Source organism: Populus nigra, chromosome 8 (genome assembly GCF_951802175.1).
Source record: "Populus nigra chromosome 8, ddPopNigr1.1, whole genome shotgun sequence".
Taxonomy (NCBI): Eukaryota; Viridiplantae; Streptophyta; class Magnoliopsida; order Malpighiales; family Salicaceae; genus Populus; species Populus nigra.
In genome coordinates, this window is record NC_084859.1 from 7495727 (window position 1) to 7513093 (window position 17367).

General features: G+C 33.8%; 2 protein-coding genes across 2 annotated transcripts; one reads left to right on the plus strand and one right to left on the minus strand.

Annotated features, from left to right (window-relative positions):
* The first annotated feature begins 35 nt into the window (after nt 1–35).
* LOC133702066 (homeobox-leucine zipper protein ATHB-15-like) lies at nt 36–8919 on the plus strand. The gene is made up of 18 exons (XM_062126251.1): nt 36–1421; nt 1680–1839; nt 2108–2208; nt 2326–2416; nt 2807–2902; nt 2977–3090; nt 3182–3265; nt 3345–3500; nt 3611–3685; nt 3825–3931; nt 4015–4207; nt 4547–4732; nt 4853–4933; nt 5506–5640; nt 5724–6046; nt 6545–6650; nt 7138–7287; nt 8507–8919. The coding sequence occupies exons 1-18, from the start codon at nt 1213–1215 to the stop codon at nt 8651–8653; spliced, it is 2514 nt and encodes an 837-aa protein (XP_061982235.1). The 5' UTR covers nt 36–1212; the 3' UTR covers nt 8654–8919.
* A 5092-nt stretch (nt 8920–14011) lies between these two features.
* On the minus strand, nt 14012–15093 carry LOC133702356 (uncharacterized). The gene has a single exon (XM_062126690.1). The coding sequence runs from the start codon at nt 14941–14943 to the stop codon at nt 14398–14400; it is 546 nt and encodes a 181-aa protein (XP_061982674.1). The 5' UTR covers nt 14944–15093; the 3' UTR covers nt 14012–14397.
* Between the last annotated feature and the right edge of the window lie 2274 nt (nt 15094–17367).

Consider the following 17367-nt stretch of genomic DNA (forward strand, 5'->3'; position numbering starts at 1 on the left):
AAACTCAGCCATCTGAAAAGAAAAAACAGAACTTCCCATTTCTCCATACAGTGGAAAGGAGGTTTGAAGAGTGAAAGAAAAGTCTGTTCTCTCTCTTCTCTCAAAGGCGAAACTGACAAACCAATGAGAAAGACACACATACTACACAGACAGACAACATAGCAAAATCCTCAAAAGCCAAGTCACTGCCCACCACCACCACCTCCACCTCCACCTCCACCGCCTACTACTACTACAAGTACTGTTGTTGTTCCTCCCTTCATTTTCCCCCTAGTTCCAAGTTTTAATCCTCTTTGACGAGCAAGGTTGTCCTTCTCCTCTTCCTCCCTCCCTTCATCTCTTCTTCGACAGTAAAGATATTTAGAGGAAGATAAAAACAAATTCTACAATTACATATTGCGAAGCCACCATTAAAAGGGAATCAATTTCCGTTTTCTTTCTTTCTTTTCTTTCCCCAATGAGGTGAGGGCCAAAAAGGGATTGTAAGGAAATGTTTCAGCGGTTAGGGACGATTGCTTTTCAAGTTTGGATCGGCCATACGGTGCCGTAAAAGGAGAGATCTCTCTCTGGCTAGTGAATGTTTTGGGGTTTTGTGGCTGAGACAGATCGTTTGGTGTGGAGCTCTGATCTCGAAAGGTTTATGCTCTTCTTGTGTTTGGGTACTGTCTGATAAGTAGACAAAATACAAGGATGAGGAGGATAAAGATGTATCCATCCTGGACGTCGTTGTCCCTTGTGGGTTTTTCTCTATCTTTACATTTCACAATCAGCAGCCATTAAAAATCCAAAAAGCACTTCAAATTCTGGTTAAGGAAGAGAGACTAGCTGGGCTTAGTTTACTTCTATTTAGGCTGTCTGAGTTTTAACAAGTGTCTCCCAGCTTTACGTGTCTGTTTGTTCAGGCCCTTCCTTTCCTTTCCTTTCCTTTCCTTTCCTTTCCTTTCCTTTCCTTTCTTTAAGCTGGTAAAAGTGTTGTAATCTATGATTAAGGGAGGTTACGTAGGTGGATTTAAAGCTGCACAAAGTTTGTTCAAGGTGTGATTAAGCACAAGAAGGTAGTTTGGTTAGAAGAGGCACTCAAGGGGTTTTCTTTGGGATCTTGTCGGGGCTTAGAAATTTAGGAGCTTTAAAGGGAAAGAACCCGCCCCACTTTGTGTGGTTGTTGTGTAGCAAATATATATTTGTTGGGTATTTGTGAAGTTGAATTTGAATATGGCAATGTCCTGCAAGGATGGTAAGCAGCCTATCATGGACAATGGCAAGTATGTCCGGTACACGCCTGAGCAGGTCGAAGCCCTGGAAAGGCTCTATCATGATTGTCCCAAACCCAGCTCCATTCGCCGCCAGCAGCTCATTAGGGAGTGTCCAATTCTCTCCAACATTGAGCCCAAACAAATCAAAGTTTGGTTCCAAAATAGAAGGTATAATAATAAATTACTGGTTTCACAGCCAAGAAAACAGATTTTCGATTTTTTTATAACGTTTTGTATTTGTTTGACATGTTAAATTGACTTACTTTATTTGTATAGAAGAACAAAAATGGAAAGGTTTTTCTCCTCTAACTTTTGTACGACGGCTTGATGCTCCTTAATGACAATGTGATTTTTGAAATTCTGGATTTGCTATCTTTCCATGATTTTATCTTTGAATTCTTTTGTAATGCTTGTTATATTCTTCAGATGTCGAGAGAAACAGAGGAAAGAGGCGTCTCGCCTCCAGGCGGTGAATAGGAAGCTAAGTGCAATGAACAAGCTTCTGATGGAAGAGAATGATAGGTTGCAGAAGCAGGTGTCGCAGCTGGTGTATGAGAATGGCTACTTTCGCCAACATACCCATAACGTGAGAATTCTGCCTCTTTTTTCTTGCTATATCATCCGCTGCACATCATAACATGCTTGGTTACTGGGAACTTGAAAGGGACAGTAAATTGAAATTTTGGAATTGCTGATGAGATGTGGAAATTTTTTTTTCTATTCGCTATAACTTGTTAGCAATCAAGGGGTGCGCAATGTAAACGCTTTTCTTTTTGTTAGAAAAAGAATTTTTATTGTTTATTTACTATTGAATTATGTGGAAATTGAGATAGAGATGGTTTGTTTTCTTTCAGACACCGCTTGCAACCAAAGATACAAGCTGTGAATCAGTGGTGACAAGCGGTCAACACCACCTGACACCTCAGCATCCGCCAAGGGATGCTAGTCCTGCAGGGTTAGTGGGGTTCTGGTTGTTAGGTCCTTTTCTGTTATGGTGCTTTGTGACCACTTGGTTGTGTGTATGTGCGAGCTAGTGTGGAATTTCGAATTCATGCTTTGCATTTTTTTCTAGGCTTTTGTCCATTGCAGAAGAGACTTTAACAGAGTTTCTTTCAAAGGCTACTGGAACTGCTGTAGAGTGGGTCCAAATGCCTGGAATGAAGGTATCTCTCAGTGCTCTTTTTTTTTTTTTCAACTTTCATAAATTAAGAACTGTTTTATCTTACAAAAAAAATTGCAAAATTTAATCAGCTAAATTATTTTATTTTATTTCTTTAATGGTTTTGCATTTAAAGAAGTATATAAATATGCAAAGACGGAACTAAGTTGATCTCCTCATTACAAGCGTCTATAATGTCAGGCTACTGAATGCTAGAACTTTCCATTGACTCTTTTCTAAACGATGGTTTGATTTGAATTTCTTGATCTGAAAATACATGCTTTGTTCTTTGCCCTTTTTTAGCATTATGCGTGAATTCCACCAATTGATTTTCACCAAGTTGGGTTTTTCTAATCTGTTTCTTCATCACAATTTTGTTTTTTCAAATGTGTAGCCTGGTCCGGATTCCAGTGGAATCATTGCTATTTCTCATGGTTGTACTGGTGTGGGAGCACGAGCTTGTGGCCTAGTGGGTCTTGAACCTACAAGGGTAAGTGCACTTGGTTTGCCATACCATTTTCTACTGAGTTGCCAAGGTTATGTAATAGATTGTGTTCCTTCCAGGTTGCTGAAATCCTCAAGGATCGGCCATCGTGGTTTCGTGATTGCCGAGCTGTGGATGTGCTTAATGTGCTGCCCACCGCAAATGGTGGAACCATTGAGCTGCTTTATATGCAGGTAAAGGACTAATCATCATGCATTTGTTGTTTCTGTTAAAACCCTATAGCTGCAATTATTTAATTACTTCTATTTTTTATTGAGGATATAGCTCTATGCGCCAACTACATTGGCACCTGGTCGTGACTTCTGGTTGTTGCGTTATACTTCTGTTTTAGAAGATGGAAGCCTTGTGGTATGCTCCCAAACTCTTAACATTGTTGTTCTTAGAAAATTTAGAAGAATTATTTACTTTCTACTCATGCAATATTCAGGTGTGTGAGAGATCTCTGAAAAATACTCAAAATGGCCCAAGCATGCCACCAGTGCAGCATTTTGTGAGAGCAGAAATGCTCCCAAGTGGGTATCTGATACGGCCTTGTGAAGGTGGTGGGTCAATCATACACATAGTTGACCACATGGATTTGGAGGTAGGATGTGCCGAACACAATTGTTTTTTTAATTTCTTTTTATAAACTATGTGATGTTGAATTTCTATTTGACCCAAGATCATAACTTGATTGCTGATTTCTTCAACTAGCCTTGGAGTGTGCCTGAAGTACTACGGCCGCTTTATGAATCCTCAACTGTACTTGCTCAAAAGACAACAATGGTGGTAAGCAATTTTTCGACTTTTTATGTCATGAACATTTTAATGGATGTACAGAAACACTGATGTAGTTTGGGTGATGCAAGTGTAACTTTTGAACCAGACAGGGACTAATATTTCAATAATGTATATCCTTTCCATTCAGGCTCTACGCCAGCTGCGGCAGATAGCTCAGGAAGCTTCTCAGTCTAATGTGACCAACTGGGGCAGACGACCTGCAGCTCTACGAGCACTGAGCCAGAGGTTGAGCAGGTATTAATATCTTCTTTTGTTTGATAGTATCTGATTCAATCCATTAATGATCTGCCAGTTAGAATCTAATGTAATTTTGGCAGGGGTTTTAATGAGGCTCTCAATGGATTTAGTGATGAGGGATGGTCAATGATCGGAAATGATGGCATGGATGATGTTACTATCCTCGTGAACTCATCTCCTGACAAGTTGATGGGTTCAAATCTTTCCTTCACTAATGGGTTTCCAGCTGTCAGCAGTGCTGTCCTGTGTGCTAAAGCATCGATGCTTTTACAGGTAGGGATACGTTTTGTCCTAGGCTTGTGGAAAAAAGTTGAAATACAAATATATGCTATAAGACTTGGTAAATTGTGCACTATGTGTCTTACATGTAACTTCAACAGTTAGGTTCTTGCAATAGGGAATTGTATTGTTCTTTATTTATGGATTTTTTTTACTATACCAAGAGATAGATACATAGTATATCTCATAAAATTGAATACAAAGAAAGGCTGACAATTTGTTTCTAATGAAGTCATAATTTGAATCTTATTTTCCTTTTTGTTTATTCCTGTGCCTTGTCATTGATTTGTTGTTTGTCATCTTTTCCTCATGCTGTGCACTTTACTTTTTCAGAATGTCCCTCCTGCAATCCTTCTCAGATTCTTGCGAGAGCACAGGTCAGAATGGGCAGATAACAATATCGATGCCTATGCAGCTGCAGCGGTTAAAGTTGGTCCTTTTAGCCTACAAGGTTCTCGAGTTGGAAGTTTCGGGGGTCAAGTTATACTTCCGCTGGCTCACACTATTGAACATGAAGAGGTGTGCCATTTGATCATGCTTTTACAGCTTGGATAATGCCTTGTATCATAAATTCAACATGGGTGTTATATTTATTATTTTCACCTTTGTCTTGCATCTGATAAGCTCTGTGTTCATTAGTTCCTGGAGGTCATAAAACTGGAAGGTGTTGGCCATTCTCCTGAAGATCCAATAATGCCCAGAGATGTGTTTCTTTTGCAAGTAAGACCTTTCTTTTCTATGCTTTCTGTGTTTCTCTCTTAGGCAAGACAGGCTCGTTTTTCCTGTCCCAAGTCAGCAGATCAATCTTCAAACAAAGCTATGGAGTGAGGGAAATCAGTGAGAGTTCTCATGAACTTTTGAAATGGATCCACCATGTAGTTCTATTTTGGAATGAACTACAGAATTTGAAAGACAGAAATAGTCGTGTAGATTTTTTGTTCAGATAGGAATTAGTGGAAATCAGCTTTTCCGTCTTTTGAAAGATCGCATTTTGGTTTCATAGCAAGAACAAGTTTCTAGAGTAGAAGTTTAAAATGAAAAGAAAATTTGCTTCATCTTTCCAATTCTCTTCCAAAATATATTTTTGAGGTCCTGAATTGCCAATCACCTGGGTATCCTGGAAAGTATGGGGAATCTAGTTACCCCTGGTTTGGTTTATGAATTATGAGTATCCTTAATTAGACTTGGGCTGAGATTGCACCACTTGATTCATTTCAATCTTTTATCTCTTGATGACATACATTATTCTTCTGGTTCTCTTCTTATTTGCTCCACTTGTTCATCTCTGACAGCTCTGCTGTGGAATGGACGAGAATGCTGTTGGAACATGTGCTGAACTTATATTTGCTCCCATTGATGCTACTTTTGCTGATGATGCACCGCTTTTACCTTCTGGTTTTCGCATCATTCCCCTTGATTCTGGGAAGGTTAGCTTACTTGATTCTGAAGTAGTTTATTTCTCCATGCCTATTTATTAGGCTGTTAATTAATGCATTGAAAAATGATGCAGGAAGCCTCCAGTCCAAATCGTACCTTAGATCTTGCGGCTGCTCTTGAAGTCGGACCAGCTGGAAACAGAGCATCCAGTGATCATTCTGCTAATTCTGGTTGCACAAGATCTGTAATGACAATCGCATTTCAATTTGCATTTGAGAGCCACATGCAAGAACATGTAGCATCAATGACTCGGCAATATATCCGCAGCATTATATCTTCAGTTCAGAGGGTGGCATTAGCACTATCTCCTCATCTTGGTTCACAGGCTGGTCTTCGGTCACCACTGGGTACTCCTGAAGCACAGACACTTGCTCGTTGGATCTGCCAGAGCTACAGGTGCGTTGGTTGTTCCCTCTCATAGATGTTATCTTGATCAGAATGGGTCATTTTGTGACCTGGGTGATAATCCAGGGCATTCAGCTTAGCAAGTCAATTTAATTATCTGAGAGATGTTGCCTGATGACCAAGTGATTCTAGTCTCTGTCTTCTCCCACGAGAAATAGATTTCTTTGTTATTGAATTCTCTTTACTTTTGTGACATAATTTTAAAATGATAATGAATTTGAATATGTTGATAAAACTTTTTCTGGATTCTAATAGGATCTTCTCATTTGTATACACAGGAGAAAATATATCTGGACTGAAAAAGAATTGATTTTTTGTTTTGGTCAAAGGACAAATTCTTTCAAGTTTCATGTTGCTTTTAAAAGCTTTTCTATAATCTATGAAGTGACTACATTTTCCAAAGAAAAAACATTTCGAACTTGGACAGTAGAGATATTTAATTGACTGAACACTTGTTACTTCATTTAATACTTGGTCACAACTTTGCAGGAGCTATTTGGGTGTGGAGCTACTCAAATCCAATGGCGAAGGAAGTGAATCTATTCTGAAAACCTTGTGGCATCATTCAGATGCTATTATGTGCTGCTCACTGAAGGTGTGCATGACAACAATATATCCTGCTTTCCATTTGCCGTTAATGATAGAATACTTGGACAAGGATTTAGGAATTATGGGGACCTACACAAACATGGTATTAAATTGAACAAAGGCATATCTGCCCATGAATGTTCCCTGTTACCTTGCAAAGGTGACACTTTTATAATGTGGCATATGTTCTATCTTCTACCATGTGGTTACTCGCATGCATAACTTGAAGTTTTTGGAGTCTGTTATAAATGATTATTTCTGGACATATCTTGTCGTATTTGTAATGTGCTGGAAAATGTGTTGAACCAACAAAATATTATTATCATTCTCATGTTCCTAGAGTGATTTTTTCATGCATATAATGCAAGTTGAATAAATATTGTCAGCTTTTTTGTTTAACATGCATTGCTATTTTGTATTCAGGTCTGAATTCAAATGTCATTATTATGCTGAAGTACTATATCAGCTCTGTTGCTAACCTTTACTTTTTGCAGGCGTTGCCCATCTTTACTTTTGCAAACCAAGCTGGACTTGACATGCTTGAGACAACCTTAGTTGCACTACAAGACATAACTTTGGAAAAGATATTTGATGATCATGGAAGAAAAACTCTCTGCTCAGAATTCCCACAGATTATGCAACAGGTTTTTTTCCCTTCTCTCTTAAATCTTAGTGAAGGAAAAATGGATCCAGGTTAAATTGAGATTTATATTCACCAAATGCCACCACAAAAGGACAAAATAATTACTATGCTTAAGAACAAGCCTTAGTTTTCATTTCTTCCAGTTTATTATTTTTGGTTTCTCATTTATCGCAAGTAGTTATTGCCCATCTAATTGCTTTTGGTCTTACACTAGTGTTTGGTTAAGGGCCACTTTGCTTTGAAAGCAAAATACATAGCATTTTGAAAGGAAATTGCTTTGTGTTTAGATCAAAGCAGGTGCCTTGGCTTAACAATAAGCAAAACTGTTTATTTTGGGGCCTATTTTATTAAGTAAAAATATAAATTTTTAAAAGTTCAGGAGCCAATTACCCAACACTGCTTCTACAAATGCTCCTTTCTCAACAAATTGTATACCGCAACACACCACAACATAACAGTCAAAGCAATCACAACATTGCAAGACCAAATTGGCGTGTTTTTGTATATGTTTGGTAGCAATCATTTACATTAATCTATCATTTAAAACTTTCATTTCCCTAAGATGCCTGTATTTGTTTTTTTTTTTTAAATTTTCTATAATTCTAGATTTGTTGATTTGCTTGAATAACCTCGATTTATTTTGAAAGAAGATGAAGGGAGGAGATTGAATTTCCATCTGTCATGTTAAATTACAAATTTGCCCTTGTTTTTTTCTTTAGGTTTCTCATTTTTTTCTTAATGTCTGGCCCGACTCAATTTGCACTGGCCAATTGGGGTTGACCTCTCTAGATACATGTTTTGTATTTTTTTTTATTGAAAATCAAACTCAGCAATATACGCAAAACCTTTTCTTTCCCATAATTGCACACTTCATATTTATATTTGGAAGTTTATTACCAAGCTGATAGCAAATCTCTATTCAAATCTAAGTTTATTCTGCATGTAGACCTAACATGTTCAGGCAAATGCACACATTAATCAATAAACAATGAACCATAATAATGTTTGTGTAGAGATTATTTCATCAATAAAGTACGTGTAATAGCCTGAAAAATAATGAAGTATTGAAGCATGATATGCTAAAGAATAACATCTTTTGCTTTGGGCAGTTTTCCCCCATAAGATATTGTAGTGTGGAGCCTGGCCTGGCTTTGGTAGATTCAATATCTGGCTTTGGTAGATTCAATATCATCATCTTATGTATATTTTTCTCTTGCTAGGGTTTTACTTGTCTTCAAGGTGGTATCTGTTTGTCAAGCATGGGCAGACCAGTTTCATATGAAAGAGCTGTGGCCTGGAAAGTGTTGAATGAAGAAGAAAATGCGCATTGCATCTGCTTTATGTTTATAAACTGGTCTTTTGTCTGAGACTTGAAACCAGAATCTAGTGGAGTGGCTGATTTAAGAGTGAGAACTCTATACCTGTCTTATTTTGCTGGCTTGTATTTCTTTTATGTATAACATGTTACAACCGTGGAGCACCTGGTTCATTTGCTATGTTATAAATTTGTGTGGGGTTCATTACCGTAGAGATGATATAGTTGCCGGGGATCATTTTGTTTCTGACTGGTTTGTTCTTAAGTCCTCACCTGGGTCTGTTGATTATTTGCAACCGAAATCTGTCAATTCTAGTATTTTCCTGTGTTGCTTACAGGGATGTTCTGTGGTGATTATTTGTGTCTGGGATAAGTTAGGCAGGTTCTTTCTGCATCAGCAATCATGGACTAACTAATGAATCTGTAAGAAACCTAGGTTGCTGTTTTAGATTTTATTTGCAATACGCAGTAGGTTTTATCCAAAAGACTTTAAGTAGAATTTTGTCTCCAGAAGTCCAGTCGTCCATGAACTTTGCTCCCTTTTCACCAACGAGCTCATACCTTTGTGCATCCTTGTAATCTTTAATGTGTTAAAAAGTCTTCTTTTATCATTTTAATCTTACACGTTACAGTTTTTATTCTTCATCGTCAAGGCTTTCGTCAGCAGGTGTCTACTCACAGCATGACAACTTTGTTAATGTACATCTTGATCCTTAAAGTTGTGTTCCATCAAGGACTTGTTTGCCAGGAAAAGTTTAGAATCCAATTTCATTTGAGCACATGACATGAAAATTTTGGGAAAATTACATTTATCCTATTATAGTTTAGTTCTTATTTTACTATTTTTATTTATTTATTTATAAATTATAGCTTGCAGCTCATTGTTTATAGTATTTTACATCTTCATTGATGCTTGCAAAGAAAAAATCAACAATTTTTTTTGGATTATTTACATTTTCTAATTAATAATTAAAGAGTTTTAATATTAAATTTTTTTAAAAAACCTTTACCAGCCACTCTCATAACATTATTCAGACCTGTGAATGAGGCATCGATTGGTATTGCATTTGTAATTGTGTTTTATCAAATTTTGAAATTTTTTTTTTGCTAAAATTGAATGCGGTTTGTATTTTTTGAATTGTTTTGATGTGCTGATGTTAAAAATAATTTTTTAAAAATAAAAAAACATCATTGACATGTATTTCATCACAAAAAACTATTTGAAAAACATCCGTAACTACACTGCGAAACACGCCATCAAAAAAACTTTCTACAAGGAATTTACTCCTATCACTATCCCTAATTTCACCAAAGACAAGGCAATCTTCAATTTTTCTTTCAATTCATTTTTCTTTCAATTCATTGGTATTTTCTATTTGTCATTCTATGGTTTTTGTTTTAAAAGTGGTTTTTATAGAAAGATAAATTTCTAAAAATAGATTATTTTATAATATTTAATATGTCATGAAAAATAAATTAAAAAATATTTAAAATTATTTATACATGACATGAAAAATAAACTGAAAAATAACTTATTAATATTTTATTTTATTTTTAATTTTATTAAAAAAATAAGAATTAAAATTGACAAATAAAAAATTGAAGAATGATAAAATTTTAAAAAAATTAATTTCATAAATTATTTTAAATAAAATAAATAGTAATAAAAAAATATCAATCAAATTTGGAAGGATAATGAAATTAAAAAAAATATTTTTATAAATTATTTTAAATAAAATAAATAGCAATAAAAAAATTAAAAACCAAATCTGATAGATAAAAAATTTCAATTAAAAAAGAATAAAAAAAATAACAATAAAAATTGATATAAAAATAAAATAAAATCAAATTCTAAAAGATGAAAATAAAAATAAAAATAAAAATGATGATTCAACACAAAATTTATAGAAATAAAAAATTGGGGGCTAAGTTTGGAATAATCAAGAAATAACATGATTTTTTTTTAAATTTTTTTTTACAACTTTTAAAAATTATATTTCACCCAAAATATTTTTAAAAGCAGACCAAATTTGTTTTTAATTAAAAAATATTTTTTATTGACTAACTTCTCTGATAATATATAAATATAAAAAAAATTCAGAAAATAATTTACAAGAAACACTTTTTATTAAACAATTATAGCCGAACAACCATCAATGAAAAAAATATAAAGCGAAGTAGAACAAAGCTAGTTTAATAATGGGAAAAAGCACTACAATTTTGTGGGTCAAAACACACACACACACACACACTCACACATATATATAGACCCAAACATCGATCTCATACATATTAAAATAAAAACTGGTGTATAGAAAAAAATCCTGCAAATCATGGGCACAAGAACACCTCCTGATCATTAATGAGTATTGATCCCTAATTTCTTCATTTAATTTAGCCATGGTGGAATTAGATAAAGCGTGAAAAAGACTAAACTATAGAAGAGTTAATGTACCTTTTTTTTTCTTTTTTTTTTCTTTTCATAAATCCTTAATGATATTAAAGTGCCAACTAATGTAAAGGAATAACAATGAAAGGTTATTATAATGAAAAAAATAATTTAATATACAAGGTTGATAAGAAGATAATAATTAATGGACCTTTTAAATACAATAAATTAACTGCAGAAGTTATTGGCTTGATAAAACTAATTACCTTCTGAAATATATAACGTATTTTTAGTCAACTCTTTTAATTACCTTCTAAAATATAACTCATTTTTAGTCAACTTTTTAATAGTATTATAAAAAGAGGGGATTTTTTTGTTTTTATTAACGTGAATGTTCAGACCAGTTTGTGCACATCTCGACTAATTTCACGGGTCCTGAAGTAAACGACTATGTAGTGGCCATCATATTAGCAATCGCAGAGTTCGAACCTGAGATCATAGGAGGAGCAAACCCTTTAGTCCCAATCTCTTATTACTGGACCATCTACTAAATATTTAAAAGACGAGATTTCTTAACTTTATTTGTAGGGGGATGTATAGGGAAAAAATTACATCTTTATGGATACTTGACCACTAAATTCATTCTGATTTGATGGAAGTGGGTAGGTGGGGAAGTTTTTCACCATAAATAAATATTTTTGTTCACAAGAAAAAATAAAATTATAGAGAAAAATTAATGTATTTTTATTCCCCTTCTCCATAACATAGCTATAAAAATATTTATAGTTTTAATCTTTCATCAAACTTATTTCTTAGAGTGCTTATTAGTTTGACCCCTTAATGAATTCTTTATATTTTACATTGCATTTGTATATGGTATTCTCAAACCATAATTGTTGTTATGTCATTTGGACCTTATAACAGCTATTTGGGAATAAAAATTGATTTTGCTTCAATTCTTTTATATTCAAAAGACAAAATAGTAAAACTTGAAAATCTCCTTGTCATCCCTCCCAATTACTTTTCTAATGGAGAATTTTTGTCTTTTCCCCTCTTCCTTTTCTTCGCTTTTCTCACAATAACCAACATAAAAATAACACAAAAAACCCTACAAATTTAACAACTCAATATTTCAAATTCATAAAGTATTGTTATGGAAATAATCAAGGTAAATATTCTTGATTATTTTCTAATCAATAAAAAAAACCTCAATATCATATGAATGATCAAATGACATCCAAAGAATAAAAAATAAATAGAGGTGTAAGATGATAAAGCTTTACAAGAGAATTGAGATCTTGCATCAATAGAAAAAAAAAACAAGAGGAACTTAGTGCAAGTTGATAAATTCTTGCACAAGAGATGAGGTGGTGCAAAAGAGACCACCATAAAAATAAAAGAAAGAGAGCATTTTTCCTAAAGAAGGAGATGAAAAAATGGCCAAGAAACCATGATAAAAAGGAATCAATCTAATGAAGGGTGAGCCAAAATAGAATTGAAAAACCAAATCTTGGAAAGAGATATTTGGCTAGAGAAATGTGCAACAACAATACGAAGAAAACAATGGCCAAGAATAACCATGTTTAGAAAGATATAATTGTTGAAGATAAACAAATGAGGTTATAATGACAATTAAAGTGATGTAAATCAAACTCATGAAAATTAAAATTATCAAAGTAAATATCCTTGATTATTTTTTTTTGAAATAAAAAGATTAATGAATTGAATAACTCAAGAAAATCAGTAAATTATTTTAATCATGCAATCAAAAAAGATGATCAAGAATTTTTTATAATTTAATTTATTCTATTTTATTATATGTCTTGTTGTATGTCTATATAAACACTACATGAATTGATTGTAAACATATAATAAAACTATTGAATAATATCTTTCTCTTGTATTCTAAATTTCTTATGAAAAGAAAAACAAGAAAAAGAGAAGAGAGTTTGTTTTTATAGGTAGGGTGGAAGTTGCCTTCAAACTATTAGATCAATGGAAAGATTGTTGTTACTGTACTGAGTTCATGATTCGAGAATGATCCCTTTCCATAAATCATAGGATAACATAAAAGATGGAGTAATACTTATACTGACTGCATGCGACGACCATTTTTTCATACATCAATGTTTTATTGGATATAATAAATCATATGGATAATGTCTTTAATGTTACGTAACAAAAGGAGCAAATACAACAAAGACAAATGTTTTTTTTTTGGAAAGACAAAAACATAAATTAAATCTGTTCTAAAATAATTTTGAAATGATTTTACATCATTTCAAAATAACAAGGATAAAAAAACATATTATTTTTATCTCAATTATATATCTTTGTCTCTTATTTCTTGTGATAATAATCAAAGAGCTATTATATATGATGTAATGATTTTTTATGTTTCGTTATGAGTTTTTCAAAATTGTAATATAATAGATTATAATTGTGGTGATTCATTATGTTACGCCATTATATATATAAAGTAATGAACTATTAAATGATTAAGAGAAATCATGCATGGATTTAATTATAAAAGTTTTTTTTTATCATAAGATTAAATTGTAATTTTTATAAAATACAGGGACCGGAAAATTTTAAATTAAGAGCCAATTTGTAAATAAAAATATATTATAGGGATTGAACAATTATTTTTGAAAATAGCAAGCACTAAAATGAAACTTTTTCAAAACCTCCATCACATTATTATATAGAAAAGAAAAAAGTTTGGTCCATATTACGACAATTATCCGCTATAGTTTAGAAGTTACTATTTAAAATTAATTACCTTGCTGAGTTATATTAATATGAATGCTGGCAGTCCTCAACACTTTCTAAATCTAATCGACAACGTCTAAATTACCCTTGTTACATGCAGATGGCAAATTTAGCCACACATTTAATTTAATTAGCTTGAGTTTGGCATCTACAGGCACTGCCAGTCGTAGAAGTATGGAAGAGACGATCCGGACCAATCCCTAAAAAAAAAAAAAAAAAAGAAGAAGAAGAAGGGAGGAGAATCTGATCGCCTAGAAAACCCATAGAGGGTATATATATTTATTAAAGATGGGGAGCAAAATCAACGAAGGGGAATTAAAAATAGCCCTTGGTTGAGAAGCATGAAACAGGTTTGGATCAACCCAAGAAAACCTTGTAAGGTAGCAAAAAGGGCTGGTCCACCGAGCATAATCTGATAAAAATATGTCCTACAACGTCTGAAACCTGATGTGGGCACTGGAAATACTGTCATTCCAGATCAAAATACTAGTGGGGTTTGGAAATTAAGGCATAGAGAGGAAGACAAAAAGAAAATCCTAAGAGTTTTAAGGGCTTGTTTAGAAGAGATGGGGACGAAGGTTGATAGATATAGCTAGGCCCATGACCCCATTGAAGGTGAGCAAGCTTGGCAATGATCATTTTTTCAACTTGAGATCATCCATGCCCCTTGTAATCGCTGCAATGCAGCTTGAACTCCTTGCAATCCCGACCATCTTTTGAGCACCTTTAGGACCAAAGGATTTGGCCCTTAATGTGCTTTTCTTCAACATCTCCCTCATGGCCTCAGCTTGAGACAAAACTGGATACGCCCGGGCAAACTTGTTGAACGTCGTACAAGCACTCATGTGTGCATTCAAAGCCTCCTCCTTGTGGCCTCCATTTTTCTCCATCTCTTCTTTCACTGCTTCTGTACACAACCCGCATATCCACTTCCCTAGAAACTTGTTCCGAACGCGATCAATATACTCAGGGGTGCACTCTTCACTCATGCCGCAACACTCACATCTTGCATCTTCAACCTCGGATATTGGTGGGAGATTGATATCAATTACTTCTTTGGTTAGTTCAAAAGAAATATCGGATTTTGTTCGATGAAGATTGTCTTTTGAGAGCCTTGGTGGCTCGGGGAAGGAATTTTTCCTGGTGTAAGCGCTAGCAATAGCCTCCCCATGTGGTGCCATATTATGGTACGTGCCTCTTACAGATGGAAAACAACAAATCCCTAATGATGAGATGAGAAGTTAATTTGGTTCAAAGCTTCACAAAAACAACTGAAGAAAAGGCACTTCAAATAGGGTTAGAGTGATGAAGAAATTGGAAGATTATGATCTCTGCGGTGGTATCTATATCGTTCAAGTACAGGCACCATATTTATAATGGTTCACCTGTTTTCTTAGGAATCTAAACAGTGAGTTTATGTGGTTCTTGAAGATTCACATGTCAATTATCATAATCGTGAGTTTATGCTAGATTTTCTCAAGAAAGTATAGAAAGAAAAGACGGTTCACGGCTATATGTGAGGAGCATCATTGTCATTTCATGGGAAAATGAGGATGTTTTGTACTTTCAACTGTCTTTGCCTTTCATTTTTTTTGGTAGATTAGGCAGGAGATGTGGGGCTGTTCCTCCACCATTGCTTTCTACGATTGGCTTAAGACGTAGCTGGTGTCAATTTGAGGTATTACATGCAAATACGTGGCACTTTGTAGTATCTTCAAGCTGGTTGAGGGTCCATAGTTGAACCAATAAAAATTACATATTATATACTCTAATTATTAGGTCGAACGTCGTTCTATGTAATAAACAACTACCTCGAAGTTCTGCTTTGATTTGTTTTTTTAGTTAATGAAGTGGGTTTTAATTTGCCATGTGATGATGTTAGAAACCTCTTTGAATTCTTCATTCAAAATAGTGATTTTGGGAACTAAAAAGATTAGAAAATGCTAAATAAAAATTGATTGTTCACGTGTGGGTATATTCCAGCCATAGATTTATCTTGTCTTTTGATGCAGATGCTGCTGACAGAAACACGAAGAAAAGAGACTCCTGCTTCTACATTACAGCGCATGCATCAACCCGCTGATCTGACAACCAACCAATGATTTCACGAGCATTTATATAAATGAACCAGTCTTTTGAGAGGTGGTGAAGTTTACGCATGGCAAGAAAGTTAGTGAAGACAAAGTATAAAGTCTTTACAAATTCACAGATGAAAGAGAGAGACAGCAAGGCTTTAAAAGTGAGGGTTTTGTAAGTGGGCTGCTCCTTTATCTTCTTGAACAATAACTTCACATGCTGATAGACAGTGGTAAGTTGATGGATATGCATGACATTGGCACCTAGTGGTTTGATTCTTATCTGTTAATGGGGTTAAATGATGAATAAAATTGAAGTTATTAAGAGATTAATTTAGTGGCTTGGTATTTGCTAAAACTTGAGATGTACCGGTCATGTGATTATAACGTGGGAGCGATGAATAATGATGGAGTTTATTATAAGATAAAAAAAATATTATAATTATAGGAAGACACCTATAATATGTATTTTTATTTATTTATCCATATCTCACATGTTAAAATGTTATTGTAATTCTCAATATAATTAAATAAAACAAATAAAATAGGAAAACCATTATCTTCAAATGAAAAAAAAACATAATAAAATAGAATAGGAAAATGAATATAGGTAAAAGTAAAATTAACCTAGGAAAATATTTATTTTTCTAAAAATATCTTATAACAATTTTTCAAGTTGGAAAACACTCATTCTTGAGTTCAAATTTCAGTAAGAAATCATAATTTATGACGAATATCCTTTAATTTAATATGTGATCTACATACAACACTTTTATGTGAGCTATTTTATTGTGGATGTCACTATCAAGATTTTTAATAACAATAACAACAACAACTAACATGAATGAAAATAACATGCTAATTTCCAAATGTATCTTTTCTAAGGGGAGATGTCCTCATCCCCTTCTTCACAAGCATGCACACCCTGATTTGTGACTTTATCATGGTTATTCAACAACAAATATCAACTAACTATCATGAATCATTAAGTTTTGATAGATGTTCTTTATGACCACTTACTATGATGCTTTGACAAAACATAACAAAAACCACAAAGAATCTCTGGATTTTGATACTAGCTTACGTGGCTAGGAACAATTTTTTTTTTTTATTACAAGTCAACCTATAAAAACCAGAAACATCATAATTATAAAGAAACTCTTTACATATTTAATGTTTATTAATATAAATGTCACTTGTGAAAATTCTATTACAACTTTTCATATAACTGAATAGAAAAACCATTCTCTTCAAACTAGAAAAAACTAAAAAAAAACAAAAATATTTATTTTCTGAAAAAAAAAGTATCAATGAACCAAGATTCAAAAACTGATTTTCATTCGTCAGATGCCAGCAGTAGATATGTTGAAGCTGGTAAGGTTAAAAGTAAGGTACTCTGAATCTTTTGTGGCTCATCATTGTGAGAAAGGGAAGCGTCATTTGTTGGTAGCCTTTGATTCTATGAGCCCAATGTGTTTGAGGCATGAAAAGCTCGATGTCCTTTTCGGTTGTAATTTCTTTCCAAAGTTG